This window comes from Gopherus evgoodei, chromosome 7, assembly GCF_007399415.2.
Source record: "Gopherus evgoodei ecotype Sinaloan lineage chromosome 7, rGopEvg1_v1.p, whole genome shotgun sequence".
Classification (NCBI taxonomy): domain Eukaryota; kingdom Metazoa; phylum Chordata; order Testudines; family Testudinidae; genus Gopherus; species Gopherus evgoodei.
Window position 1 is genome coordinate 130,893,681 of NC_044328.1, and position 27,577 is coordinate 130,921,257.

At 53.7% G+C, this 27,577-nt stretch overlaps 1 protein-coding gene across 2 annotated transcripts in view; it reads left to right on the plus strand.

Annotated features, from left to right (window-relative positions):
- The window catches only part of LHFPL4 (LHFPL tetraspan subfamily member 4), a 71,184-nt gene extending 44,208 nt beyond the window's left edge, over positions 1 to 26,976 (plus strand). Inside the window, exons 2-4 of one of the 2 annotated variants that reach the window (XM_030571130.1) lie at positions 16,326 to 16,562; positions 19,978 to 19,994; positions 24,937 to 26,976. In XM_030571130.1, the coding sequence (XP_030426990.1) occupies positions 16,326 to 16,562; positions 19,978 to 19,994; positions 24,937 to 24,945 (263 nt within the window). In that variant the 3' untranslated portion in view covers positions 24,946 to 26,976. The remainder of the gene's footprint in view (positions 1 to 16,325; positions 16,563 to 19,977; positions 19,995 to 24,936) is intronic. The other variant, XM_030571131.1, reaches the window with a different exon arrangement.
- The last annotated feature ends 601 nt before the right edge of the window (positions 26,977 to 27,577 follow it).

Consider the following 27,577-nt stretch of genomic DNA (forward strand, 5'->3'; position numbering starts at 1 on the left):
AACTCTCCTTCTCCCCCATCCCCCGAGCGTGCCACAACTCTCCTTCTCCCCATCCCATGAGCGCGAGCGTGCCACAACTCCCCTTCTCCCCCATCCCGCGAGCGTGCCACTACTCTCCTCCCCATCCCCTGAGCGCGAGCGTGCCACAACTCCCCTTCTCCCCCATCCCCCGAGCACGAGTGTGCCACAACTCTCCTTCTCCCCATCCCCCGAGCACGAGTGTGCCACAACTCTCCTTCTCCCCCATCCCCCGAGCGTGCCACAACTCTCCTTCTCCCCCATCCCCCGAGCGTGCCACAACTCTCCTTCTCCCCCATTCCCCGAGCGCAAGCGTGCCACAACTCTCCTTCTCCCCCATCCCGCGAGCGCGAGCGTGCCACAACTCTCATTCTCCCCCATCCCCCGAGCGCGAGCGTGCCACAACTCTCCTTCTCCCCCATCCCCCGAGCGTGCCACAACTCTCCTTCTCCCCCATCCCCCGAGCGTGCCACAACTCTCCTTCTCCCCCATCCCGCGAGCGTGCCACAGCTCTCCTTCTCCCCCATCTCGCGAGCGCGAGCGTGCCACAACTCTCCTTCTCCCCCATCCCCCGAGCGTGCCACAACTCTCCTTCTCCCCCATCCCCCGAATGTGCCACAACTCTCCTTCTCCCCCATCCCCCGAGCGTGCCACAACTCTCCTTCTCCCCCATCCCGCGAGCACGAGCGTGCCACAACTCTCCTTCTCCCCATCCCCCGAAAGTGCCACAACTCTCCTTCTCCCCCATCCCCCGAGCGTGCCACAACTCTCCTTCTCCCCCATCCCGCGAGCGTGCCACAACTCTCCTTCTCCCCCATCCCACGAGTGTGCCACAGCTCTCCTTCTCCCCATCCCGCGAGCGTGCCACAGCTCTCCTTCTCCCCCATCCCGCGAGCGTGCCACAACTCTCCTTCTCCCCCATCCCGCGAGCGTGCCACAACTCTCCTTCTCCCCCATCCCGTGAGCGTGCCACAACTCTCCTTCTCCCCCATCCCCCGAGCGCGAGTGTGCCACAACTCTCCTTCTCCCCCATCCCCGAGCGTGCCACAACTCTCCTTCTCCCCCATCCCCCGAGCGTGCCACAACTCTCCTTGTCCCCCATCCCGCGAGCGCGAGCGTGCCACAACTCTCCTTCTCCGCCATCCCGCGAGCGTGCCACAACTCTCCTTCTCCCCCATCCCGCGAGCGTGCCACAACTCTCCTTCTCCCCCATCCCGCGAGTGTGCCACAACTCTCCTTCTCCCCCATCCCGCGAGCACGAGCGTGCCACAACTCTCCTTCTCCCCCATCCCCCGAGCGTGCCACAACTCTCCTTCTCCCCCATCCCCCCGAGCATGCCACAACTCTCCTTCTCCCCCATCTCGTGAGCGTGAGCGTGCCACAACTCTCCTTCTCCCCCATCCCGCGAGCGTGCCACTACTCTCCTCCCCATCCCCTGAGCGCGAGCGTGCCACAACTCCCCTTCTCCCCCATCCCCTGAGCACGAGTGTGCCACAACTCTCCTTCTCCCCATCCCCCGAGCACGAGTGTGCCACAACTCTCCTTCTCCCCCATCCCCAGAGCGTGCCACAACTCTCCTTCTCCCCCATCCCCCGAGCGCGAGCGTGCCACAACTCCCCTTCTCCCCCATCCCCAGAGCGTGCCACAACTCTACTTCTCCCCCATCCCCCGAGCACGAGTGTGCCACAACTCTACTTCTCCCCCATCCCCCGAGCACGAGTGTGCCACAACTCTACTTCTCCCCCATCCCCCGAGCACGAGTGTGCCACAGCTCTCCTTCTCCCCCATCCCCCGAGCACGAGTGTGCCACAGCTCTCCTTCTCCCCCATCCCCCGAGCACGAGCGTGCCACAACTCTCCTTCTCCCCCATCTCCCGAGCGTGCCACAACTCTCCTTCTCCCCCATCCCCCGAGCGTGCCACAACTCTGCTTCTCCCCCATCTCCCGAGCGTGCCACAACTCTCCTTCTCCCCCATCCCGTGAGCACGAGCGTGCCACAACTCTCCTTCTCCCCCATACCGCGAGCACGAGCGTGCCACAACTCTCCTTCTCCCCCATCCCCCGAGCGTGCCACAACTCTCCTTCTCCCCCATCCCCCGAGCGTGCCACAACCCTCCTTCTCCCCCATCCCGCGAGCGCGAGCGTGCCACAACTCTCCTTCTCCCCCATCCCCCGAGCACGAGCGTGCCACAACTCTCCTTCTCCCCCATCCCGCGAGCGCGAGCGTGCCACAACTCTCCTTCTCCCCCATCCCCCGAGCACGAGCGTGCCACAACTCTCCTTCTCCCCCATCCCGCGAGCACGAGCGTGACACAACTCTCCTTCTCCCCCATCCCCCGAGCGTGCCACAACTCTGCTTCTCCCCCATCCCGCGAGCGCGAGCGTGCCACAACCCTCCTTCTCCCCCATCCCGCGAGCGTGCCACAACTCTCCTTCTCCCCCATCCCGCGAGCGTGCCACAACCCTCCTTCTCCCCCATCCCGCGAGCGTGCCACAACTCTCCTTCTCCCCCATCCCGCGAGCGTGCCACAACTCTCCTTCTCCCCCATCCCCCGAGCGTGCCACAACCCTCCTTCTCCCCCATCCCGCGAGCGTGCCACAACTCTCCTTCTCCCCCATCCCCCGAGCGTGCAACAACTCTCCTTCTCCCCCATCCCCCGAGCGTGCCCCAACTCTCCTTCTCCCCCATCCCGCGAGCGTGCCACAACTCTCCTTGTCCCCCATCCCGCGAGCGTGCCACAACACTGCTTCTCCCCCATCCCGCGAGCGTGCCACAACTCTGCTTCTCCCCCATCTCCCGAGCGTGCCACAACTCTCCTTCTCCCCCATCCCCCGAGCGTGCCACAACTTTGCTTCTCCCCCATCTCCCGAGCGTGCCAGAACTCTCCTTCTCCCCCATCCCGTGAGCACGAGCGTGCCACAACTCTCCTTCTCCCCCATCCCCCGAGCGTGCCACAACTCTCCTTCTCCCCCATCCCGCGAGCACGAGCGTGCCACAACTCTCCTTCTCCCCCATCCCCCGAGCGTGCCACAACTCTCCTTCTCCCCCATCCCACGAGCGTGCCACAACTCTCCTTCTCCCCCATCCCCCGAGCATGCCACAACTCCCCCATCCCCCGAGCGCGAGTGTGCCACAACTCCCTCTCTCCCCCATCCCCCGAGCGCGAGTGTGCCACAACTCTCCTTCTCCCCCATCCCGCGAGCGCGAGCGTGCCACAACTCTCCTTCTCCCCCATCCTGCGAGCGCGAGCGTGCCACAACTCCCCTTCTCCCCCATCCCCCGAGCGCTAGTGTGCCACAACTCCCCCTCTCCCCCATCCCCCGAGCGCGAGTGTGCCACAACTCTCCTTCTCCCCATCCCGCGAGCGCGAGCGTGCCACAACTCTCCTTCTCCCCCATCCCCCGAGCGTGCCACAACTCTGCTTCTCCCCCATCCCGCGAGCGTGCCACAACTCTCCTTCTCCCCCATCCCCTGAGCGTGCCACAACTCTCCTTCTCCCCCATCCCGCGAGCGCGAGCGTGCCACAACTCTCCTTCTCCCCCATCCCCCGAGCGCGAGCGTGCCACAACTCTCCTTCTCCCCCATCCCGCGAGCGTGCCACAACTCTCCTTCTCCCCCATCCCCCGAGCGTGCCACAACTCTCCTTCTCCCCCATCCCCCTAGCGTGCCACAACTCTCCTTCTCCCCCATCCCGCGAGCGTGCCACAACTCCCCTTCTCCCCCATCCCCCGAGCACGGGTGTGCCACAACTCTACTTCTCCCCCATCCCCCGAGCACGAGTGTGCCACAACTCTCCTTCTCCCCCATCCCCCAAGCGTGCCACAACTCTCCTTCTCCCCCATCTCGCGAGCGCGAGCGTGCCACAACTCTCCTTCTCCCCCATCCCGCGAGCGAGAGTGTGCCACAACTCTCCTTCTCCCCCATCCCACGAGCGAGAGTGTGCCACAACTCCCCTTCTCCCCCATCCCCCGAGCGTGCCACAACTCCCCTTCTCCCCCATCCCCCGAGCGTGCCACAACTCCCCTTCTCCCCCATCCCCCGAGCGTGCCACAACTCTCCTTCTCTCCCATCCCCCGAGCGTGCCACAATTCTCCTTCTCCCCCATCCCGCGAGCGTGCCACAACTCTCCTTCTCCCCCATCTCGCGAGCGCGAGCGTGCCACAGCTCTCCTTCTCCCCCATCCCCCGAGCGCGAGCGTGCCACAACTCTCCTTCTCCCCCATCCCGCGAGCGTGCCACAACTCTCCTTCTCCCCCATCCCCCGAGCGTGCCACAACTCTCCTTCTCCCCATCCCATGAGCGCGAGCGTGCCACAACTCCCCTTCTCCCCCATCCCGCGAGCGCGAGCGTGCCACAACTCCCCTTCTCCCCCATCCCGCGAGCGTGCCACTACTCTCCTCCCCATCCCCTGAGCGCGAGCGTGCCACAACTCCCCTTCTCCCCCATCCCCCGAGCACGAGTGTGCCACAACTCTCCTTCTCCCCATCCCCCGAGCACGAGTGTGCCACAACTCTCCTTCTCCCCCATCCCCCGAGCGTGCCACAACTCTCCTTCTCCCCCATCCCCCGAGCGTGCCACAACTCTCCTTCTCCCCCATTCCCCGAGCGCAAGCGTGCCACAACTCTCCTTCTCCCCCATCCCGCGAGCGCGAGCGTGCCACAACTCTCATTCTCCCCCATCCCCCGAGCGCGAGCGTGCCACAACTCTCCTTCTCCCCCATCCCCCGAGCGTGCCACAACTCTCCTTCTCCCCCATCCCCCGAGCGTGCCACAACTCTCCTTCTCCCCCATCCCGCGAGCGTGCCACAGCTCTCCTTCTCCCCCATCTCGCGAGCGCGAGCGTGCCACAACTCTCCTTCTCCCCCATCCCCCGAGCGTGCCACAACTCTCCTTCTCCCCCATCCCCCGAATGTGCCACAACTCTCCTTCTCCCCCATCCCCCGAGCGTGCCACAACTCTCCTTCTCCCCCATCCCGCGAGCACGAGCGTGCCACAACTCTCCTTCTCCCCATCCCCCGAAAGTGCCACAACTCTCCTTCTCCCCCATCCCCCGAGCGTGCCACAACTCTCCTTCTCCCCCATCCCGCGAGCGTGCCACAACTCTCCTTCTCCCCCATCCCGCGAGCGTGCCACAGCTCTCCTTCTCCCCATCCCGCGAGCATGCCACAGCTCTCCTTCTCCCCATCCCGCGAGCGTGCCACAACTCTCCTTCTCCCCCATCCCGCGAGCGTGCCACAACTCTCCTTCTCCCCCATCCCGTGAGCGTGCCACAACTCTCCTTCTCCCCCATCCCCCGAGCGCGAGTGTGCCACAACTCTCCTTCTCCCCCATCCCCGAGCGTGCCACAACTCTCCTTCTCCCCCATCCCCCGAGCGTGCCACAGCTCTCCTTCTCCCCCATCCCGCGAGCGTGCCACAACTCTCCTTCTCCCCCATCCCGCGAGCGTGCCACAACTCTCCTTCTCCCCCATCCCGCGAGCGTGCCACAACTCTCCTTCTCCCCCATCCCGCGAGCGTGCCACAACTCTCCTTCTCCCCCATCCCGCGAGCGTGCCACAACTCTCCTTCTCCCCCATCCCGCGAGTGTGCCACAACTCTCCTTCTCCCCCATCCCGCGAGCACGAGCGTGCCACAACTCTCCTTCTCCCCCATCCCCCGAGCGTGCCACAACTCTCCTTCTCCCCCATCCCCCCGAGCGTGCCACAACTCTCCTTCTCCCCCATCTCGTGAGCGTGAGCGTGCCACAACTCTCCTTCTCCCCCATCCCGCGAGCGTGCCACTACTCTCCTCCCCATCCCCTGAGCGCGAGCGTGCCACAACTCCCCTTCTCCCCCATCCCCCGAGCACGAGTGTGCCACAACTCTCCTTCTCCCCATCCCCCGAGCACGAGTGTGCCACAACTCTCCTTCTCCCCCATCCCCCGAGCGTGCCACAACTCTCCTTCTCCCCCATCCCCCGAGCGTGCCACAACTCTCCTTCTCCCCCATCCCCATCCCGCGAGCGTGCCACAACTCCCCTTCTCCCCCATCCCGCGAGCGTGCCACAACTCTCCTTCTCCCCCATCCCCCGAGCGTGCCACAACTCTCCTTCTCCCCCATCCCCCGAGCGTGCCACAACTCTACTTCTCCCCCATCCCCCGAGCACGAGTGTGCCACAACTCTCCTTCTCCCCCATCCCCCGAGCACGAGTGTGCCACAACTCTCCTTCTCCCCCATCCCCCGAGCACGAGTGTGCCACAACTCTCCTTCTCCCCCATCCCCCGAGCACGAGTGTGCCACAACTCTCCTTCTCCCCCATCCCCCGAGCGTGCCACAACTCTCCTTCTCCCCCATCCCGCGAGCGTGCCACAACTCTCCTTCTCCCCCATCCCGCGAGCGTACCACAACTCTCCTTCTCCCCCATCCCTCCCAGGCTTGCCGCAGGGGAGCAGAGGTGAGCTGGGGGTGGAGGGGCGCGGCAATTTTTTGAGGGCCTAGGGGTGGCAAATTTGTTAATCCACCACTGAATCAAGGATATTGTCAGTAGTTACCGGTGTGGTGCTCTGCTCTTGTTTGGCTGTGTGCGTGTTCCCTCTGTGTGCTGCCCCGGCTCTGCACAGATCGCTGACTCAGCAGACCCTGAGAGAACCTCCAAAGGCCACAGACTCTAGTAAGGTACGAAGGAACCTGGGCCAGGTTTATTGTCAAATGAAGCACAGTAATAGTTTCCCGTAGACTCTACAAGACATACTATGAATTTGTGTCCCCTGGCAATGGACCGACTCAGTCAGTTGTGGGACTTTCCACTGCCCCCTAGGCCAGACAAAGATGTGCACTCCGGGACCTACTTTTATACAGTTACAGGACAGATTACTCATCCCTCCTGACGCATGGAGGTACAGCCCCTTGGCTCATTGGCGTGCTATCTCCCCTTTGATCATGTTGTTTCAGACAAACAGATCTATCCATCATGCTGTCCTTTTGACCCTGTCTTTAAGATGCACCAGCCTGTTCTGTGTTATGTCTATGGAGTGTCCTTGTATTGGGCTGTCCAGATGCCATCTTGGCACAAGTTCCTCTTATCAGCACTTATATGTGGATGCACCTGCTTCTAACAACCCTCTTCTTGGCAAATTCTGTGAGTGGGGCCTGCCTCTGGCTCACAGCCCAGCTTTTGCTTAGCAATGCCTGGAAGTACTTAGGCTTCAGGCCTCAGACTGGGCCTCTGACACAAGAGTTTATGTTTCAGGGCCTCATCTTACTACAAGGGATGCTTTGTACCCCCACACTATGGACTTCCCTGGGCCAATGGAAGAGGGAGAATAATATGCTTATGGATGTATTTGTGCAGCAGCTTTCCCAGTAAATGAAGTACTGTCACTGTATGCTAAGAACGGGGGGGGGAGAGGGGATGTTAATTGTCAGGAATTGTTAATTGTCGATGAGACAACCGTTAATATAATGGTGGGGGACGATGGTCTGTGTGACATGAACTGTGGATTTTCATTGTGGATTGATCAGAATAGATATATTGAGAGTGCATTTGGATGCAACTTCTCAGTTGCACTTTACATGTTTTTATCATTCTTATAAAAAATACACATTATATGATGTGATGCAATGATGGTAAAAACTTTATGAATGAAATAAAAGCCTTTTCTTCGGACTGTATTACAGAAAAGCAATATTAAAGCATTGTCAGGCAGGCTAGCTGTCACTGCAAAACCAGAACACCAGTAATAAACCAACGCTAAAGCCAATCATAAAACAAAGCCCTGGGAATAGTACAAACAATGAAACCAAGGCCAACAAATATATTCCCTACATTTGCAAGTTCTCTCCCCCCCCATCTCCTTTCCCTTTCTTGTGTGTTTGGCACATACTTGGAGCCACTGCATGGGGGTGGAGGCCAGTAGGAGCTACGTTTGCTCTGTCCACTTAGTGTTGTCCCAGTTGGGTCACTCAGCCAATTATTCAATGTGTTCCTGACCTGCAGCATGTGGTGCTGTGTAGGGGACTCAGGATGTGGTGGGGGTGCAGCAGGAGCCTCTTAAACAGGTCTTTCTGGAGCACTCTATCTTTCTCCCTCAAGCAACACTCCTGTTCCAGAAACTGCTCTGCCAGCCTCTTCTCATGTACCGCAATTCTGTCCTCATGCTCTGCAACCTGTCTGTGTCTTTCCCCTTGCCACGAATCCTTTTCGCTTGGGTACTGCACCTGCTTGTTTGCCCTATCTAGAATGTCCACCATACTTTCATCATGGAAACACACCCTCTTGGACTGCTCTCTGACAGGATGCTGCTGAAGTATGGCTAAGCTGCACAAGGGCCTGCACAGGCTGAAAGCCCTGAAAGTAGACATCAAATTGTAGAAGTGTAGAACTGGAAGGGACCTCATTTAGGCCAGTCCCTTGCACTCAAGGCAGAACTAAGTCATAACTAAACCATTCCTGACAGGTGTTTGTCTAACTTGTTCTTAAAAACCTCCAATGACGAGATTCTACAACCTCCCTAGGCAATTTGTTCCAGTGCTTAACCACACTGACCGTTAGGAAGTTTTTCCTAATATCCAACCTAAACCGCCCTTGCTGCAATTTAAGCCTATTGCTTTTTGTCCTAGCCTCAGAGGTTAAGGAGAACAATTTTTTCACCCTCCTCCTTGTAACAACCTTTTATGCACTTGAAAATTGATGTCCTCCTCAATATTCTCTTCTCCAGACTTAACAGACCCATTTTTTTCAAACTTTCCTCATAGATCAGGTTTTCTAGACCTTAAATAATTTTTACTGCTCTCCTTTGGACTTTCTCCAATTAATCCACATCTTTCCTGAAATGCAGTGCCCAGAACTGGACATAATTCCCCAGTTGAGGCCTAATCAGTGCTGAATGGAGTGGAAGAATTCTTGTGTCTTGCTTACAACACTCCTGCTAATACAGCCCAGAATGATGTATGCTTTTTTTGCAACAGTGTTATAATGTTGACTCCTATTTACCTTGTGATCCACTGTGATCCCTAGATCCCTTTCCACAGTGCTCCTTCCTAGGCAGTCATTTCCCATTTTGTATGTGTGCAACTGATTGTTCCTTCCTAAGTGGAGTACTCTGCATTTGTCCTTATTGAATTTCATCCTGTTTACTTCAGACCATTTCTGATCATTTCTGTCCAGATCATTTTGAATTTTAATCCTATCTTCAAAAGCACTTGCAACCCCTTCTAGATTGGTAACACCCACAAACTTCATAAGCGTGCTCTCTACGTCATTATCTAAATCATTTATGAAGAAATTGAACAGAACCAGACCACGATTGATCCCTGCAGGACACCACTCGATATGTCCTTCCAGCTTGACAGTAAACCACCGATCCCTATTTTCTGAGAACAGTTTTCTAATCATCTCAGTACTTCAAAGAAGGTTCAGTGTCTTCACTGAGAAAAGGGCCTGTGGAATTTCAAGGCCAAGAATGATACTCCATGAACACAACCGAGTTAATCAAAGTGAAAGGAGTGACCACAAGATAAAATTTACAAATGCTCTGGGGAGGGGGGTTTACTACTGAAGCTTTCTCTATCCTTTCAGGCATTCCGCATTCTGGAGGATGTCACAATCTTGGAGTTCCCTGAATGGCAAAAGGACTTTCTATTCCAAGCTGCTGGTGGAAAGCCAGCCATGCATGGCATAGAGGTTTTCAGTACATCTCCAAGTGGAGTGGGCAGGTGTCCTACAGAGATGGGCCCAGAAAAATATACCCTTACACAAACTGTGACTATCTATCTGGAGTTTCTACTACAGGAAAAGTTTACAGCTATCAACACCTGGGACTGGGTCAAAATTCATGGGGGAATCAACAGGATGCTGCATTAGTGTCCACATGGATTACTGCCACCCTACAACTTCCTATATAGCCTGCTCTGACTACATCTACCTGTGGAGTACATGCAAGCATGCATGATAACACAGACACTCAAAGAACTACATAGCCAGTCCCCAGCCGCATGTCCCAGTACATTTTCTAGTCTGCAAACAACCCCTCAAACTGTATGTTGGATATTGGTTTTGTCACACATGCACTACGTTGTATCTGCCCTCCATCACCCCAATGCAATTTACTGTTTACAGACAGTTTGTTATGCTGTGATGTGGCTGCTTTGTACAGAGCAGCATACTGAAAGGGAAGGCCTTATAAGTTTCTTACTCTTAACATCTTGGCACAGACATTGCTGGAGGCATGTGCGAGTATCAAGTACAAATTTAATGTGAAATGTTTGTTTCACTGTTTGTGCTTCCCAGTCTCTTCTGAGTTCCATGTGGTGGTCATGTAATGCCAAGGAGCACGCATGCAATCTGCCCTCAGTGTATACACGCTGCTACCCATAGCTTGCAATAAATTTTGCATTGGGTCATAAAACAGAAATACTTCCCATCCTCCTATATTAACAATCACAAAATGAAGCCAGAAACTTACCAGGGTCCAAGGCTATTTCTGCCTCGTCGCTGTCGGCACCATGGCAGGTTGCTCCTCCAGGGGCTCCTCCAATAGCTTCTCTAAGTATGGATCCAGGATGCGCTGCAGCTGCTCTGGTATTAAAGCCTCCTTGCAGATTGGTGTGAGCACCACAATCATTTTGCTAGCCTGATCAGGTGTCTGCTGGGTCTTCCCCAGTCCTAAACTGAATCTGGGGCTGAGAAAGTTGCCATCCCGGATGACCAGGTCTCTAATCCAGTGAGTCCCCAACATTGCCAGTTTCTTCGGTATTTCTGGGTATGCATGGTCATTCTTGGAATTCTTACTGAAGTTGAATGTTTTGCTCACCTCGCACCAGTTTTACCAAAAAGCTGGCTATGATCATGTGACCAGGAAGCAGTGTGCTTGGCAACGGACAACTTCCTGTCAGTGACCACTGCAAACCCACAAGAAAGTTCACTCTGTTTGCAGCTCAGTGGTCAGAATAAATACATGGAAGGTTTTAAACCCCAAACAGCTGTACTTGATGCCCAGGAAACAGAAGCAACCCTGCTGGTTTGACTGGCTAGTCTTAGGATTGAAAGGACAATTCCCCATGGAACTGTGGCATAGCATTGGCAGACTCTCGGGACATGAGTCTGGGGGACTCAGACCTGAGCTGAGCCCACACAGCAAAACAATGGAGTTTGGACCCAAGTCACAGAGCTGGGTTCAAAGCCACCCACCCTCTCGCTGGGTTCTAGGGCCTGGGTGATTTACTGGCCTGACTCAGACAAAATTGTGTGTAGATGGAAGGGGACTTTGGGCTCAAGTCTGAGCCCACATTGCAGCGTAGACAGGATGGGCTAGAGAGACACTCAGCCAGCAGGTACCCTGGGCCCTTACAAAACCTGTGCAGACAGTGCCAGGAAGGTACATGCACACGCATACACAGGTGCATGCACACAGTCAGCAGAACACTCCTCAAGGAGCATGCCAGACTCTGGGCCTCTCTCCCCCAGCAGCAGGCAATGCACAGGCCTGCAGCCAATGCCCCTGAAACTCACCCCAATGCAGACGATGAATTTCCCTTCTGCCCCCTTCAGCTCTCACCTTGCGTGCTACCCAGTCACCACTGTGACAGATTCAAGGATAGTGCAGAAAATTGCTGTAACACCTGGGAGTTCAAAAGACTACATTAAAAACATGCCAGAAAAGTATGGACTTTTGGGATAGGTAGTCTTTAAGTGGCTTTCCAGGCAAATTCCCTAGGCAGAGGCTAAAACAAATTCCCCAACTCCAGCTATGGAAAAACACAGGCCTTTGAAGCTAGGCCCTGGGGAGAGGGCTGTAGTCTGCTGATTACCTGTTACAGGAGGCCAAGATCAAAAGCCCAGACTGTATAAAGAGATGGCTTCTCTGCCCAGTCTCTGTTCTGGTTCTGGATCTAACATGGATGAATATGTAACCATGGGGAAAACCCATTTGAGGGGTTTGAAGGACTAAACCCTACTAGAGTCTTAGGCTGGAGTTGGGGATGACCTCTGCTAAGCTTTTTAGTATGTGGGCAGGTTCTTTTATTTCTTTAATATGTTTTTTTCCCTGTACTGCTTTTATCCTAAGAATACATGTTCTTGCTCAGCAGAAGCGGTACGATCACTTGTAACTGCTGGAAATACACTGGTCACAGTCCTTGGAGAGGAAGCAGAGTGCCTAAAGAGGCAGTCTGTCTTGCTGTGGATGTCACACTGTTAGGCAGGGAGCTGTGTGCCCTTAAAAATCCCTGGGTGGGGTGAGTGGGATACGAGTCTCCGCCCAACAGCTGGGAGCTGGAACCTAGAGTGGGTGCCTGTGGTGAAGGGGCATACAGGTGCAGTTACCCCGAATTGTAACAATCATCTGTCCTTCTCCCCCACCCCCTGCCACACCTAGGGTGACCAGATGAGAGGGAGAAAATATCGGGACATGGGGGTGGGGAGGCTCCACCGGCAGAGAAGAAACAAAAAAAAGGTGAGTGCTGCCGGTGGAGCAATGATAGATACATAGATAGATAGATAGATAGATAGATAGATAGATAGATAGATAGATAGATAGATAGATAAAAAAGCCAAGCGCTGCCGGCAGAGCAGTGATTGATAGATAGATAGATAGATAGATAGATAGATAGATAGATAGATAGATAGATTAAAAAAGCCAAGCGCTGCTGGTGGAGCAATGATAGATAGATAGATAGATAGATAGATAGATAGATAGATTGATAGATAAAAAAGCCAAGCGCTGCCGGCGGAGCAGTGATAGATAGATAAAAAAGCCAAGCGCTGCCGGCAGAGCAGTGATTGATAGATAGATAGATAGATAGATAGATAGATAGATAGATAGATAGATAGATAGATAGATAGATAGATAGATAGACAGATAAAAAAGCCAAGCGCTGCCGGCAGAGCAGTGATTGATAGATAGATAGATAGATAGATAGATAGATAGATAGATAGATAGATAGATAGATAGATAGATAGATAGATAGATAGATAGATAGATTAAAAAAGCCAAGCGCTGCTGGTGGAGCAATGATAGATAGATAGATAGATAGATAGATAGATAGATAGATAGATAGATAGATAGATAGATTAAAAAAGCCAAGCGCTGCTGGTGGAGCAATGATAGATAGATAGATAGATAGATAGATAGATAGATAGATAGATAGATAGATAGATAGATAGATAGATAGATTGATAGATAAAAAAGCCAAGCGCTGCTGGTGGAGCAATGATAGATAGATAGATAAAAAAGCTGAGTGCTGCCTGCTGGCGGAATGAAATATCAGCACAAATTGCGTCCTGACCAAAGATCAGTTGGGATGCGGGACAAACACCTAAATATTGGGACGGTCCTGATTTTATTGGGATGTCTGGTCACCCTAGCCCCACCCTAGCCATCACCCTGACACCTCTCTTCATGCTGGTGGTGGAGAGCTCAGTCTAATTTACTATTATGAGGCACTTTTAAGCTCCACAGAGTTTTATAAACATTAATTAGCCATCATCTTCCCAGCAGGGGTCAGGCTCAACACCCCATTTCACAGATAGGGAAGAGATATGACAGCCAGACTTAGGGTGGGATGCTCTGGTTCCCTCCCAGGCTCTGACAACACCTGTTTCTCCTAGAGAACAGCAGAGACAAACCAACATTAAATACTGACATAGCGGCTCTCCTTCCCAGGAAGGAGCCACAAAGATTGAGGCCACTACCAATCCTGCAGGATCCCATGGCAGCTGTGTAAAAGCCTGAAGGGCGAAGAAGAGCATTGCTAGATCACAGTCATAAATCGAGGCCAATTAAAAACATACATTAACACAGTGATTCTCAAACTTTTGTACTGGTGACCCCTTTCACATAGCACGCCTCTGAGTGTGACCCCCCCTTATACACCTCCCCTTCCCAGAGCCCAAGCCAACCTAGGGAAAAGCCTCTCATGCAGAAGATGCTTTTGATGCCCCATGCAGGTTCCGGGGCAGCTGAGCAGGTGCTATGAACCCAGGAAGCTGAACAGCACATACTGCCTCCTCAGCCACCCTGGAACCTGCATGGGGCATAATAAATAATAAACTTCCTCCAAAACTCTGCAACTAGGGGTCTGGCGGCCGCAGCAGTGTTAGGGGAGGCTGAGCCTCCCCTGGCCTGTTTACCCACCACCCCTGGCATAGGGCCAAGAACTGATCCCTGCAGGACCCCCTGGAAGCACACTCACTTGATGATGATTATGGCTGTGAGTCTGTCACAGTTTCCTTGGCTTTCCAGGACCTCTGTGACTTCTGCAGCAGCCAGTATGGCTGGCCTGGAGGCTGCCTGAGCAGCTTGGGTGGCCTCCGGGCCAGCCACATTGACCGCTGCTGGGGGGGTCTCAGGCCATTCTGTCCCCCCAACAACTGCAGTTTGGGTGTGGGAAGCGGCTCAGGGCTGGGGGTTGAGCCACAGGATGGGGTGAGGGCTCAGTGTGGCACTTACCTCGGAGGGCTCCCCAGAAGTGGTGACATGTCCCTTTCTCGGCTCCTAGGCAGAGGCACAGACAGGTGGTTCTGTGTGCTGCCTCTGCCTGCAGGCACCGGCCCCACAGTTCCCACTGGTCACAGTTCCTGGCCAATGGGAGCTGCAGAGTGGCCACTTGATGCAGGAGCAGCGTGAGGAGCCCCCCTGTCCACGCCTCTACCTAGGGGCCACAGGGACATGCCGGCCACTTTCAGGAACTGCGCGGAGCTAGGTAGGAAGCCTGCCATCCTTGCCAGCCCCCTCCACTCCCACCAGCACGGGTCCCGAGTCACCCCTTGCCCCAGAGCACCCAAGTTTTAGTCAGGGGTATAGAGTACAAGTCACGGACGGGTCATGGGCCATGAATTCTTGTTTACTGCCCATGACCTGTCCGTGACTTTTACTAAAAACACCAGTGACTAAAATGTACCTGTAATGATGACTCCTTGCTTGCAGCTAAAACCTACCAGTTAGCAAGCTTTTAATCCATTTAATATATGCCATGTTACTTCTATATTGTTCTAGTGTTTTTTTAATCAAAATGTTGTGTGGTACCAAGTCAAACACTTTACAGCAGTCTAAGTTTGTTACATTGACACTTTATCAACCAAAACTTGTCATCTTACTAAAAAGAGATACCAAGTAAGTTTGACAGGATGTTTTTCATAAAGCCATGTTGACTGGCATCAGTTATATCACCTTCCTTTAATTCTGTATTAATTCACTCCCATATCAGCCTCTCCATTTTGATCTTGCCAGAGATTGATTTCAGGCTGACAGAAATAATCAATTCCCCTGCTCATCCCTTTTGCCCTCTTTAAATATTGGTGCCACATTAGCTTTCTTCTGGGATTTACCCATTGTTCCAAGACTACTTGAAAATCAACATTAACAGCTCAGCTAGCTCTTTTAAAACACCTGAATGCAAGTTATCTGCACCTGCTGATTTGGTAATGAATTGAATAAGAATAATAAAGAGATATTGGCTAGCACTTCAGTGACCACAGTCCTTCCTCTGCACTGAATGAGGCAGAGGTCCGTGATGATGTAATTGAAGACTGTATCATAAAGCATATGCACAAGGGGCCAAATTAAGGTTGGACAGAAAACCTTACCTCTGGCATTTCCTAACTTGTGAGTGCTTGGCTTTGCAACCTCAAGAGCATTCTTTTAATATAATTTTAAAGTGTAATTTCCTAGGTTTTTAGGAAAGCAAACTAAAAATATACACCCAGAAATCCCATCCTGTAGAAACCTATTGACTCCCACAGGGGTCATCAGCGGGGTTGGAACCTTTAAATCCGTAGCACATCCCCTGCCACTTGGGCTAATGGAGTAAGAGGTAGCAGCTGCAGGCTGATACATTTCTGTGGATCACCCACTAGAAGGGGATGAGACACACTTTACTCGCCAGTTTCACCGCTGTTTGCTAATAGTCGAAGTGTTGAGATGCATAGATTTTAAGGCCAGAGGGATGCTTGTGAACATCTAATCTGACCTTCTGCAGAATACTGGCCAGAGGACTGCCCTGAATGAATTCCTGCTTCAAGTCCAATAGCTGGGCTTGAAGTACAGTGTATCTTTTAAGAAAAAAAAAATCCCATCTTGATTTGAAAATTGCCACTGCTGGAGAATCCACCACTTCCCTTGGTGAATTGTTCAGTGGTTAATTCTTCTCATTGTTTTTAAAAAAAAAAAGTGATTTCAAGTCTGAGGGTATCTAGCATCAACTCCCAGTTGCTGGATCTCGTTATATTCTTGCCTGCTAGATTAAAGAGCCTGCTATTCTCAAATTTCTGTTCTCTCTCTCCCGCCCCACCCTCCTCTCCCCCTCCGGTCCCTGTATCCCTCTTTCCCTGTCCAGCACTCTGCCTGGTGCTGGGCTGCATGATATTTCCAGATGGCTGGGATGCAGAGACTGTCAGGGACATGTGCGGGGAGAAGACAGGGAAGTACTCGTTGGGCGATTGTTCTGTGCGCTGGGCCTACATCCTTGCCATCATCGGCATCCTCAACGCCCTCATCCTTTCTTTCCTGGCCTTTGTCCTTGGCAACCGGCAGAATGACCTGCTTCATGAGGAGCTCAAGACAGAGAACAAAGGTAAGAACCACTCCTGCCCCTAGCTGCAGCCCCTATCCCTCCCATGCCTCCTGGCAGAGCCCTTTCCAGCCCCTCTCCCTGCCTACATTAATCCAGATAGTGGTAGGACTTAAGAACTCCAGTGCCACCCTCTCCAGACTGCGCTGTGTCTCTGTTCCTCCTCTCATCTAGTCAGCAGCTCTTTCACAGCCACGGTGCCACCAAAAGTGCTGAAGCCTGAAAAATACCTGATAAGCCCAAGTTTCTGGGCAGATACACGGGTGCCAATCCCCATCCTGCTAGGGGTGCAAGTAGCCCCTGTGCAAGGAGCTGCCAGGGTCTGTGCAGAACCACGTGCAAGCAGAACCTTCCCACACTACACACATTCCTGTTCTCTCTCTGGTTTTCCTGGAGCCTGGTCCAGACCTGCCCACATTTAACACTATAAATAGGGTCAGGTGGGGGCGAGGGGGAAGAGCTCCACATTTAGCTGCAGTGAAAGACAGTGAGCCACCCTGTGGAGCACAGTAAAACTTGACAAATATTTTACAGGTCCTAGGTTTTCCAGCCAGCACAAGAACCTGCTTCAGGGGACAGGCTTCCAAACGGTTCTACTAAGGTCGGGGCAAAGGGGACATTCTCAATTAACCCTAACAGAATCTCCCCCAGCCAGTCCTAGCTGCTGGGGGCAGCTGCCAGGCAGGTTCCAGCTCTAGGCGTTCACTTGGGTTTGTGAATAGTCAGGTTCTGTGACGAGAAGGTCAGCCACTGTTAAGAGCAGGGAAAGCAGCTCATTCATCTGTGCACTGGGGTGGGGAATCCCTGCATGACAGACTTCTGCCCCAGCGCCTCTGGCCCCTCCTTTGCTGCATCCCTCAGACACCCAGAGGCAGGAAGGGGTTTAAAGACTTACTGTCACAGATAGGGCACAGTTAGCATTACTCCCAAAGCAGCTTTCCTCTGAGTCACTGTGGCAGGAGAGTCAGCAGCGCATAATGTGTTCCCAAGGGAAAGTGGCCCTTGTGCTGTAAGACTGCAAAGTTCTCTGCTGGTCCATGCCAAGATCAGAGTCCAGCTACACCAAAAGGCTAATGTCCCTACTGCATTTGGATTGATTTAGGGTACATTTTTATATGGTGCTTCAGCCGGTCAAATACCAGTTTATCTATAATAATAACATTTCTAAAAATAAAATCTGATTTGTGACTGGCTGAATATTTGTTCATTTTTGAAGAATGGCCACCCAGCCAGCGATCAGATTGGTGCATGGCTCAGTCCCCCAGCCAATCAGATTAGCCAGTGCAGTTTCCATTTGGAATACTAGAATGGCTAGGTGGGAGCAGTCCACACAGGTCCATTTAGCCAAGTCTCCTATTGTGAGAGCAGCCAGGCCCAGCTGCTTCCAAGGAAGGTGTGATAGCCCCTGAATGGGCAGTTAGAGCATATCCTGCTCATAGGGGAAGTTTCTTCCTAACTTCTCAATCAGAGGCTGGTCCCTTCCCTGAAGCAGAAGGGTTTGTATTCCTCCCATAACTGGTGCAGGAACAATATCTCTAATTCTCTCATTTGTGGCACCTGTCCTCCTTCCTGTGCCTTCTTGAGTCTGCCTATGCTTTGCTCAGCTGGTTACATTGTCTCCTGTCCTTGGCATCACTGAAATTTGAACAAAGGCCAGAAGGGAAATGCAATCACAATCAATCTACAGGCCTTAGAGTTTGCCCTATTTGTTTGGATTAACCCTAGAGTTACAGTGGGCAGGGCTAGTTGGAAGCCAAGGGAAGAGGCTCTGAGTACAGGTGCATTAGGGTGGGTGGGAGCCTAGGTCTGACTGAATCCCTGTCCCATCACCTCTGACTGGGAGAGGTTCATTGACCCCCATCTGTTCCAGGTTCACTCTGCATGCAGCCTCTGAATGCTCAGCCCAGGCTTCTATATGGGAATGGGAGCTCTTCAAACTGTCCAGCGAGCTGTGCTGCCACCAGGCACCAGGCTGCCCTTTACAGATGGTGCACAACCAGGTTTTTCTTGGGATCAAATCAAAGAGTCTCTAGAATAATAAGTTCCAGAAATTCACAAAAATGTTTGGTGGTAGGACAGATCCACATCAAACAAGGAACAGTTCAGAGAAGCCATGTTTCTTGTAACTGTAAAAGGCAGGGAACCTGCTTAAAGGGGTTTCAAAATATGTGTAGGGTTTCTCACCCAGTGCTTGTGTATGTGAGTTCATGCAGCTGTGCGTGTGCAACATGCCTCTATCCACAATGCCAGGCAAACTGCTAGTCGTGAGCTGCCACACAGGAGTAGCTTCATAGATTCCACATTCATCTCCGATTCCTGCCTCACCCTCTTTCTGGGAGTGCTAGTGGAACTAGAGTGAGTTCTTGTGAATACCCAGGATGACTGCTGTATGACATGGGGCTCTTTTATGATGTACTAGCTACAGATGCTTGTTCATTATGGACAAAGCCAGATACATAAATACCAGTCCCATTACGGATTTTTTAACTAGATCATGTCTGAGTTCGTTTGGTCTTAGACAAACTGTACTCGTGCCCTCGCTGCCTGAAAAACTGGGAACTACCCAGTAGGTCAATACTCTGACCACAGACTTGCTTGCTTCCTCCTGGCACAACAGGCCTGTGTCATAGCGACAGGGCCCTTTCAGCTGTAACACGGGTCTCCCCTCCAGAGCAGGGAAGCTCTTTGATGTCAGAAACAGTTTTCTCTCTGACAGAGAAAAACAGATCCTGAAATTTGCCCCATACTTTTCTATTGTCACAGAACCTAAAAAACATCTAGCCCAGAGATGAGGGTCCGTCCAGGGCCAGGTTGAGACTCAATGGCAAACAGTCGGAGGGAAACATAGGAATAAATGAGACCAGATTCCTCTTGTGCTTCAGTTGGGGATAGGGCTCTTCAGACCTGGGTTGGAGAGTTGAGTGTGTTACTGTGAATCAGGGTATAGCAATCTGTCTATGGCCAGAGGTGAGTGCATAAAAATATCTGTGTAAAGCATGGAGGGCTCTGGCTACAGGCTTTGTGCATGCACGTTTAAGCAGGTGCACTCTCCTTAATAGGGATCAGGCTATATGTGCTCCTGTGGTGTATGGACCGTTCCATCCAGGGAGCTACCTTCCCCTCCTGGTTACACTGGTGCAAATCAGCCAAATTATTGGGAAGGGAGGCGTGGGAGACAGTAGAACCATGCAGTATTTAACCCACTGTATCTAAACCAAGACCAGATCAATAGGATGTAGACTAATGAGTCATGAATTTAAACTCAGAGCAGCCCTAGAGAGCTTGGAGATGTGCCACAGGAGCCCCTTATTCTGACTGGCAATGCAGCCAGGAGGAAGCAGAGGCTGAGTCGGACCCAGAGCAGACTCCTAACACACTCTCTCTCTCTCTCTCTCTCTCTCATATATATTTTTCACAGATTTTGTTGGCACTGCGGTAAGTTCTGTGTGTTGCAGCATGGTCCACCAGGCCTGGTTCCATCCTGTCCAGTTAGTGTGTGTGCTGGGGGGCAGGGAGGAGAAGGGTGTTGGGACTACTTCTGTTCTATCTGCATCTGTGTGGAGGGCATTGGGTCTGGGTCTGGGTCTGTTCTGTCCCAGTAGCAGTACTATTAACCTTACAGGATCAAAAATCCTGAGTCAACCCCAGAGATGTTGAGATTAGCCCCTAAATCACGTGTGTCTCTCTTTTTTTTTTAATCAAATCATATTTAGCCTGTCTTGATGTCTCAGCTCCCTTCTGCTCCTCCCTTGTGTGTGTGTGAGAGAAAATGTCCGGCTGAAAAGACAACCTTTTAATGCCCCCAGACATGCCTGCTATTCCTTGGCTGCTCAGATGGGAGTCCACTCACTCTCTCCTCATCCCTGAGATGGGGAACTACCATCCATTTCCTAACTACTGTCTTGACTCCCTGCCCTTCCCACATAGCCCTGCCCAGGGGCAGCTCTGTTTTTTGCCGCCCCAAGCACGGCAGTCAGGCGGCCTTCGGCAGCATTTCTGCGGGAGGTCCGCCGGTCACACAGATTCGGCTGCATTTCTGAGGGTGATCTGCCGGTCTCACGCCTTTGGCGTACCCACCGCCGAATTGCCGCCAAAGCCGCGGGACTGGCGGACCTCCATAGGCAAGCCGCCAAAGGCTGCCTGACTGCTGCCCTCATGGCGACCGGCAGGCCAGCCCCTGCAGCTTGCCCCCCCAGGCACGTGCTTGCTGCGCTGGTGCCTGCAGCCGCCCTGGCCCTGCCTCAGCTTTCTTCCCTGACCTGTCCCACTGCACTCTCCTGCCTGATCAGCAGTGCCTTCAGAAATCAGGCACACAGAACGAAACACAAACTATTTTCTGTGCCCATCTCAGAACCGATGGGCTGCCACACGGACCCTAAGCTAGGTGGACAGTGTGCCCTAAGTGCAAGACTGAGGCTTTAAGACTAAACAGATTTGCTGAGTGCAGTAATTAGATTTGGAATCCTAGAGTTTTTAAAAATAAACACCTTCAATGCATTTCAATTTTTTAAAAAGCGTTCCATCCTTTATATGCAATTTGATCCAGTGTGTAATCATCCAATAATCTCTCCAAAACATTATCTCAATTTAAAAAATGACTAATTATAATTAATTGTGCAAATTGCTGAGAATACTTAATTTTTATTTTCTTTATCCTTTGCTCCCACTGCCTCGAGACCACCTGCCGCTAGGGGAGAACTTGGATAATTACTGCTTCCCTCCCACAGCTCCAACTACACCCCCCTTGGGACCTCCCTTGTATGCAGCAGCAGCTCTTCCCTGATCCCCCTGACACTCTGTCTCCAACTTCCCCACGATCCTCTGCTCCTTTATACTCACACAGGGCCTGACATAAAGGCAGGGCTGTGACGAAGACAGATCTCTGTCAACCAGAGGGCTGAAAATTGGGGGAATGGAGATATTCACGTCATAACAAGAGCTCCTCCTGCAGGTTCAAAATTGAGCAACTCACAATTAATTCACAAGAACTGTCACCCCTGAGTTAGTGTGTGTATGGAGTGGGGAAGGGCTGGGCTTGTTCAGTTCTGTCCAATTGCATTAGTCTGAGAGGTGCTGGGGAAGGGGAGATATGGCTAGTTCTGACATGTCCCCATTAGTGGTGGGGCGGAGGTGGGGGCTCATCAGGCCCTTCATGCCTGTCCCTTCTCTGATCAGCCACAGCCTGTCTGAAGCTAATGCCTTGCTCCAGCAGTGCTCCTCGCACTCGGACTGGTCCAATGAGTGGGGCAAGTCCCCAGAAGGCAATATGTTGGCCCGACATGAGAGGACAGGACCACCCAGGACTCCATTCACTATTTCTATCCCAGGAGCACTGAGGGGCCCAGCCAGGATCAAGGCCCCATGGTGCTGGGTGCCGTATATAGGGTTACCATATTTCAGGTTCCCAAAATGAGGACACTGCCGGAGGGAGAGCTGGAGAGGGGGTACAGCTGGGGGGTGCTGGAGGGGTTTGTATGTACTGGGAAGTGCTAGAGAGGATATGTGAAGGGTTCTGGAAGGGTGTGTGTACTGGGAGGAGTATTTGGGGTTGCTGGAGAGGATACGGGGGCGGTGTTGGTGGGGAGGTGTGTACTGGGAGAGGGTACCTGAAGAGTGCTGGAGGGGTGTGTGTACTGGGAGGAGTATTTAGGGGTGCTAGAGGGAGTACATATGGGGGTGCTGGAGGGGGTACGCACTGAGAGGAGTACATGGGGGTGCTGGAGGGGTGTTTGGGAGTACTGGAGGGGTGTGTGTACTGGGAGGAGTATTTGGGGGTGCTGGAGGGCTGTACATGGGGTGCTGGAGGGGTGTGTGTACTGGGAGGAGTATTTGGGGTGCTGGAGGGGTATATGTGCTGGGAGGAGTATTTGGGGTGCTGGAAGGGTGTGCTCACTGGGAGGAGTATTTGGGGTGCTGGAGGGGGTGCAGGGGGTGCTGGAGGGGTTTGTGCACTGGGAGGAATATGTGAGGTGCTGGAGGGGATACATGGGGTGCTGCAGGGGTGTGCGCGCTGGGAGGAGGATTTGGGGTGCTGCTGGGGTATGTGTACTGGGAGGAGGATTTGGGGTGCTGGAGGGGTGTGCGCACTGGGAGGAGTATTTGGGGGTGCTGGAGGGGTGTGCGCACTGGGAGGAGTATTTGGGGTGCTGGAGGGGTACATGGGGTGTTGGAGGGGTGTGCACACTGGGAGGAGGATTTGGGGTGCTGCAGGGGGTGCAGGGGGTGCTGGAGGGGTGTGCGCACTGGAAGGAGTATTTGGAGTGCTGGAGGGGGTACACAGGGTGCTGGAGGGGTTTGTGCACTGGGAGGAATATGTGAGGTGCTGGAGGGGATACATGGGGTGCTGCAGGGGTGTGCGTGCTGGGAGGAGGATTTGGGGTGCTGCTGGGGTATGTGTACTGGGAGGAGGATTTGGGGTGCTGGAGGGGTGTGCGCACTGGGAGGAGTATTTGGGGGTGCTGGAGGGGTGTGCGCACTGGGAGGAATATTTGGGGTGCTGGAGGGGTGTGCGCACTGGGAGGAATATTTGGGGTGCTGGAGGGGGTACATGGGGTGCTGGAGGGGTGTGCACACTGGGAGGAGTATTTGGGGTGCTGGAGGGGTATGTGTACTGGGAGGAGTATTTGGGGTGCTGGAGGGGTGTGCGCGCTGGGAGGAGTATTTGGGGTGCTGGAGGGAGTGCAAGGGGTGCTGGAGGGGTGTGCGCACTGGGAGGAGTATTTGGGGTGTTGGAGGGGTGTGCGCGCTGGGAGGAGTATTTGGGGTGCTGCAGGGAGTGCAAGGGGTGCTGGAGGGGTGTGCGCACTGGGAGGAGTATTTGGGGTGCTGGAGGGAGTGCAAGGGGTGCTGGAGGGGTGTGCGCACTGGGAGGAGTATTTGGGGTGCTGGAGGGGTGTGCGCACTGGGAGGAGGATTTGGCGTGCTGCAGGGGTATGTGTACTGGGAGGGGTTACCTGGGGCCTCACTCCTGAGGTGGGGCCAGTGTCACTCTGGCTGGTGCAGACCTGGGCTGCAGAGACAGTCACTGTCCCGATGAGCTCTCAGTCTAAAGACAACGAGCAACATGGGAAAGACAATTAACTGTGTGCTGTTCTTACGTGTCCGTACCCGTGGGCTCCCCTTACCTCCCTTATACTTACAGTGTTACTGGCAAGCCGAATCAGGCTTTTGGCAGAGATTTTGTTTCCTGCCTTTAAGCAGGGTGGACTGTGGGAAAACAGAAAGGGTTAGTCCCTCCCGGGCGAGTCCCAGGAGTGTCCCCATCCAGCCTGACAGCACATGGGGGAGTGTGGAGAGCCTTCCAGCACTCACCAGCTTAGGCGAATCCCCACCTTCCCTCCCAGCTGTCATGGCAGAATGTGAGAGAAGCGGGAAGGGAGGGGACTGCGTGTGGGCTGAGCCAGAGGCAGCAAGGGCCTGACACTGCGTGAGAGGGCTGCAGCAGGGTGTCGCACAGGCAAGCAGTGGGGTTGAGTTGGGATGGTGTCACATGCTGCTGGACTGGGGCCCCCAAGGTGTGAGGAAGGAGTCAGGCTGAGAATGCAGCAGGCCTGGGGCAGGGTGTCTTTGCAGAGCAGGAGTGGCGCAGAGTGTATCCCCTTGGGCCTGTACAGGACGACTGTCGCTTAGGGCTACACAGTTTATACCCATAAAAGTAACAAGCTTCTGCTGGCCCCGGGTCAGAGAAGGCTACACTGCAGCAGTCAATGTGTAATTCACCTCACCTGCCAGGAGCCGCTTCTCCCTGCCCTCCCATAGCAGGTGAGACCCAAATCCCGGCTCCGCAGAGTGTCCTAAACTCCCTGCTGCTGGAGGCGGGTGGGGTCTGCGTGCCCTTCTCAACAGCGGCTCAGCAGGGACTGTCATGATGTGCTGGCCCCTGTCACTTGCAGTGCCCTCCCTGTGCAGGGACTTTCTGGATATCTCTTGGATAAGGATCCTAGGAAGCTCCTGGGCACCTCAGTGACTTTGAGATCTCCACATGTCCTCTCCAAGGGTTCATTTCCAGTTGGCCAGCTGAAGAGCTGGAAAATGACCGTAGGGTCTTAGCACAGAGAGCTCCACACCAGTGACAAGTACGTTAGAAATGCAGGTGGGCGAAACAGGTGCCAGTTCCACACAAATGGCTGCACGGGGCCCCAAAGAGGTACCAGGAATACAGGAACTGCCACAAGCTGCAAGAGCCCTTCCTTCCCTGGGCAGTTGCTGGGTCTGCAGGCAAGCAAGGAAGCTGGTCCCAGTGTCACCCTGCCCTGCGGCTTTGATTGTTACCATGTGTTATGTCAAGCACCTTGGGGTGCTGACATTGCCGCTCGGGGCTCTGGTGCTGTAGGGGCTCTGGCCTGGCACATGCTGATTCTCTGTGTTCTCTCCACAGAGGATATAATGTAGAGAACATGCAGAGGGCCCTTATCTCGCTGGTACCTGGCTCAGACTCTCTCTCTCTCTATCCTGCCTTCTGTCTGCTGACGATGGTTCCATAACGTCAACCTGAAGCCTCAGAATCTGCCAACCTCTCTGGGGATTTGCCAACCTTGCCCTGTGTCCATGCCGGCCCGTCCATTTCATGCGACTCACCAGCTTTGGCTCCCTCCTCCTGCTCGGGGGTTGTAGATGGAGGGAGTTTGATGCCAAATCCCCCTGAACCTGCTTCAAGAGGAGCAACAAACTGCAGTTTTGTTTCAAGGAAAAAGACAGAGTTTTTAACATATTTCTACATTCCCAAGAAGCTCTGGAATTTCCATGCTCCCTCGGGAGAATGCTTCCAGCTGAGTTTCCTCCATATCATTTCCTTATGCAGCTGGTGCAAGCCACAGTCTGTCTGGGACGCCCCCAGGACTCTAGACTCAGCCAAGAACCCTCCCCTGCCCTGTTTTGTACAGCTCCGCTTTTCTGCACTCTGCTGTTGGGGAAACCCAGCACCTGAGACTGGAACGTTTCATACTTTTATGTGTAAATGAATCTTCTCTGAACAGGGTAAAGTGACTCTGAGTCCCCTGGGATTCCAGCCACCCTGACTTTGTACTTTATCTCCATCCTGCCTGGGATGGTGGGAGGGGTTGCGAATTGGTGCTCCCTCCCCACTCCAGACTGTAGGGATAGAAGGCCTGTCACCCTAATTTCCCCACCCCCCCCGGCTCCCTCTACTCAGAGTAGGCCTCACTGCTTGGCCCAGCCTATGCGGCTGCCGAGGCAGCTGGCTCACTTCAAGTACTGAATGTAAACCTCAGCCAGGCCCCCCGTAAGGTGGAGCAACTGGAAATGCAAACCACACCTGGGGTGGGGATGGGAGTCTTTCCTTCCCTGCTGCTGGATCTGTTCCCTCTCCGGGGCCCTCCCGTCTCTGGCTGGTGCCAAATACCATACGCAACATATATGGTGCTTTTATCTCCACTGGCATAAGCAAAGCTGCACCTTGGCATCTCTCCCTAGGGTCAGCCTTGGAGGAGGGGGCAATGGAACAGAGGGAGAGGTTCTGTCCTGGAACCCCCTTCACTTCAGGAGCCCTGCCCCACGCTGGCTCCAGCTCCAGGCTGCAGAGGGCTGAGGGACCTGAACAGTCTGTGGCCTTTGGCCAAGTGTCAGGAGAGGCAAAACGCAGCAGGGACTCCCCATGTCCAGAGAGATAGAAATCCCTCCCAGGCTGGCTTTCTCGAAGGCTCAGAGCTAGGAGTCCTGAAAGGCAGTGCCCCTTGCAGGGAACGATGCCATTTCCTGTCCATCCTAGAATCCAGCATCTCAAGGCCTGAGCTGAGGGCTGAGAAGTGGAAGGAGAGTCACACAGAGTAATCATAGCGACAGCAGCACCCTCCACATCTCCCCAGACTAGAGCTAGACTTCAGCCCCACACTGCAAGACCAATGTGCCCACATCACACCATCTAGCTGGAGCAGAGCGAGCGGCCCTCTCACACACACCCCCTCCCCTCTTTCCCACGCCCCACACCAAATCCCACTGGCCAGCTCAGTGTGTCAGGTTTCCGGTGCTTCTCACAGCCCCATGGGCACAGGCTTTATAAGCCAACAGCGCCAGAAAGCTGCAGGCATTGGCAATGCAATAAAGTTCCAAGCACTAGCACGGAAAGCGTGAATGCAAAGCTGGAGGCAACCACGAGATGGTCTCTTCGACCACAGCCTGAAGGTAGAGTAGGAAGGGAAAACATCCAAGTCCCCCTGCAGCTAGAAGCTGGACAGGGCACAGGAGGGGGTGCATGTGTGTGAAAGAGAGAGAAATGTGCAGTTATTAACAGAGAGGCAGCTTGCCGGGGGTGAAAGTAACTTACAGGACTTACTGGTACTGCCGGAGCCCTGAGGTGGGCATGGCTTCAACTGGAAGAGGCGTGGCTTCTCAATATGTAAAGGCCGTGAGGCACCGGCTGTGGCTGGGAGCCCCAGGGCCTTTAAATCAACCCGGGGCTCCCAGCTGCAGAGGTGGCTGGGGGCTCCGGGGCAAATTAAAGGACCTGGGGCTCCAGCTGCCATGGAGCCCCGGGCCCTTTAACCCCCCACTGCAGCTCCAGCGGCTGGGCTGGGGCTGGGATTTAAAGGGCTCTGGGCTCCCTGCAGCCATAGAAGCTCTGAGCCCTTTAAATCCCGGCCCCAGTGTGGCTGCCGGAGCTGTGTGTGTGTGTGTGTGTGTGTGTGAATTTAAAGGGCTTACTTTCACCTCTGCAGCTTGCCTAAGATGGGGAGCAGAACAAGAAGCTGGTATTTCACTGGGGAAGGGTAGGGGCACAAGGGAGCTGACAGCACTGAAATCAGGGTCATGGCTGGGGCAGCTGTTTGGAAGAGAAGGAGGGAACCAAACAAGGATATGCAGAGTCTGCAGGGAAGAAAGAAGAAAACAAAGTAAGTTGATGCTGCCAAAGGAGCTTTCACAAACCCACCTGGGGAAGCAGCTCTCCGCAGAAAGCAGGTTGGTGGTGGAGTCCTGGTGACTCCTGGGGTCAGGCCTATTTTACCGTTCTCTGAAAGCTCGCTGTACAATTAGAAGGGAAGAGATTTGGGCAACTAAGAAGC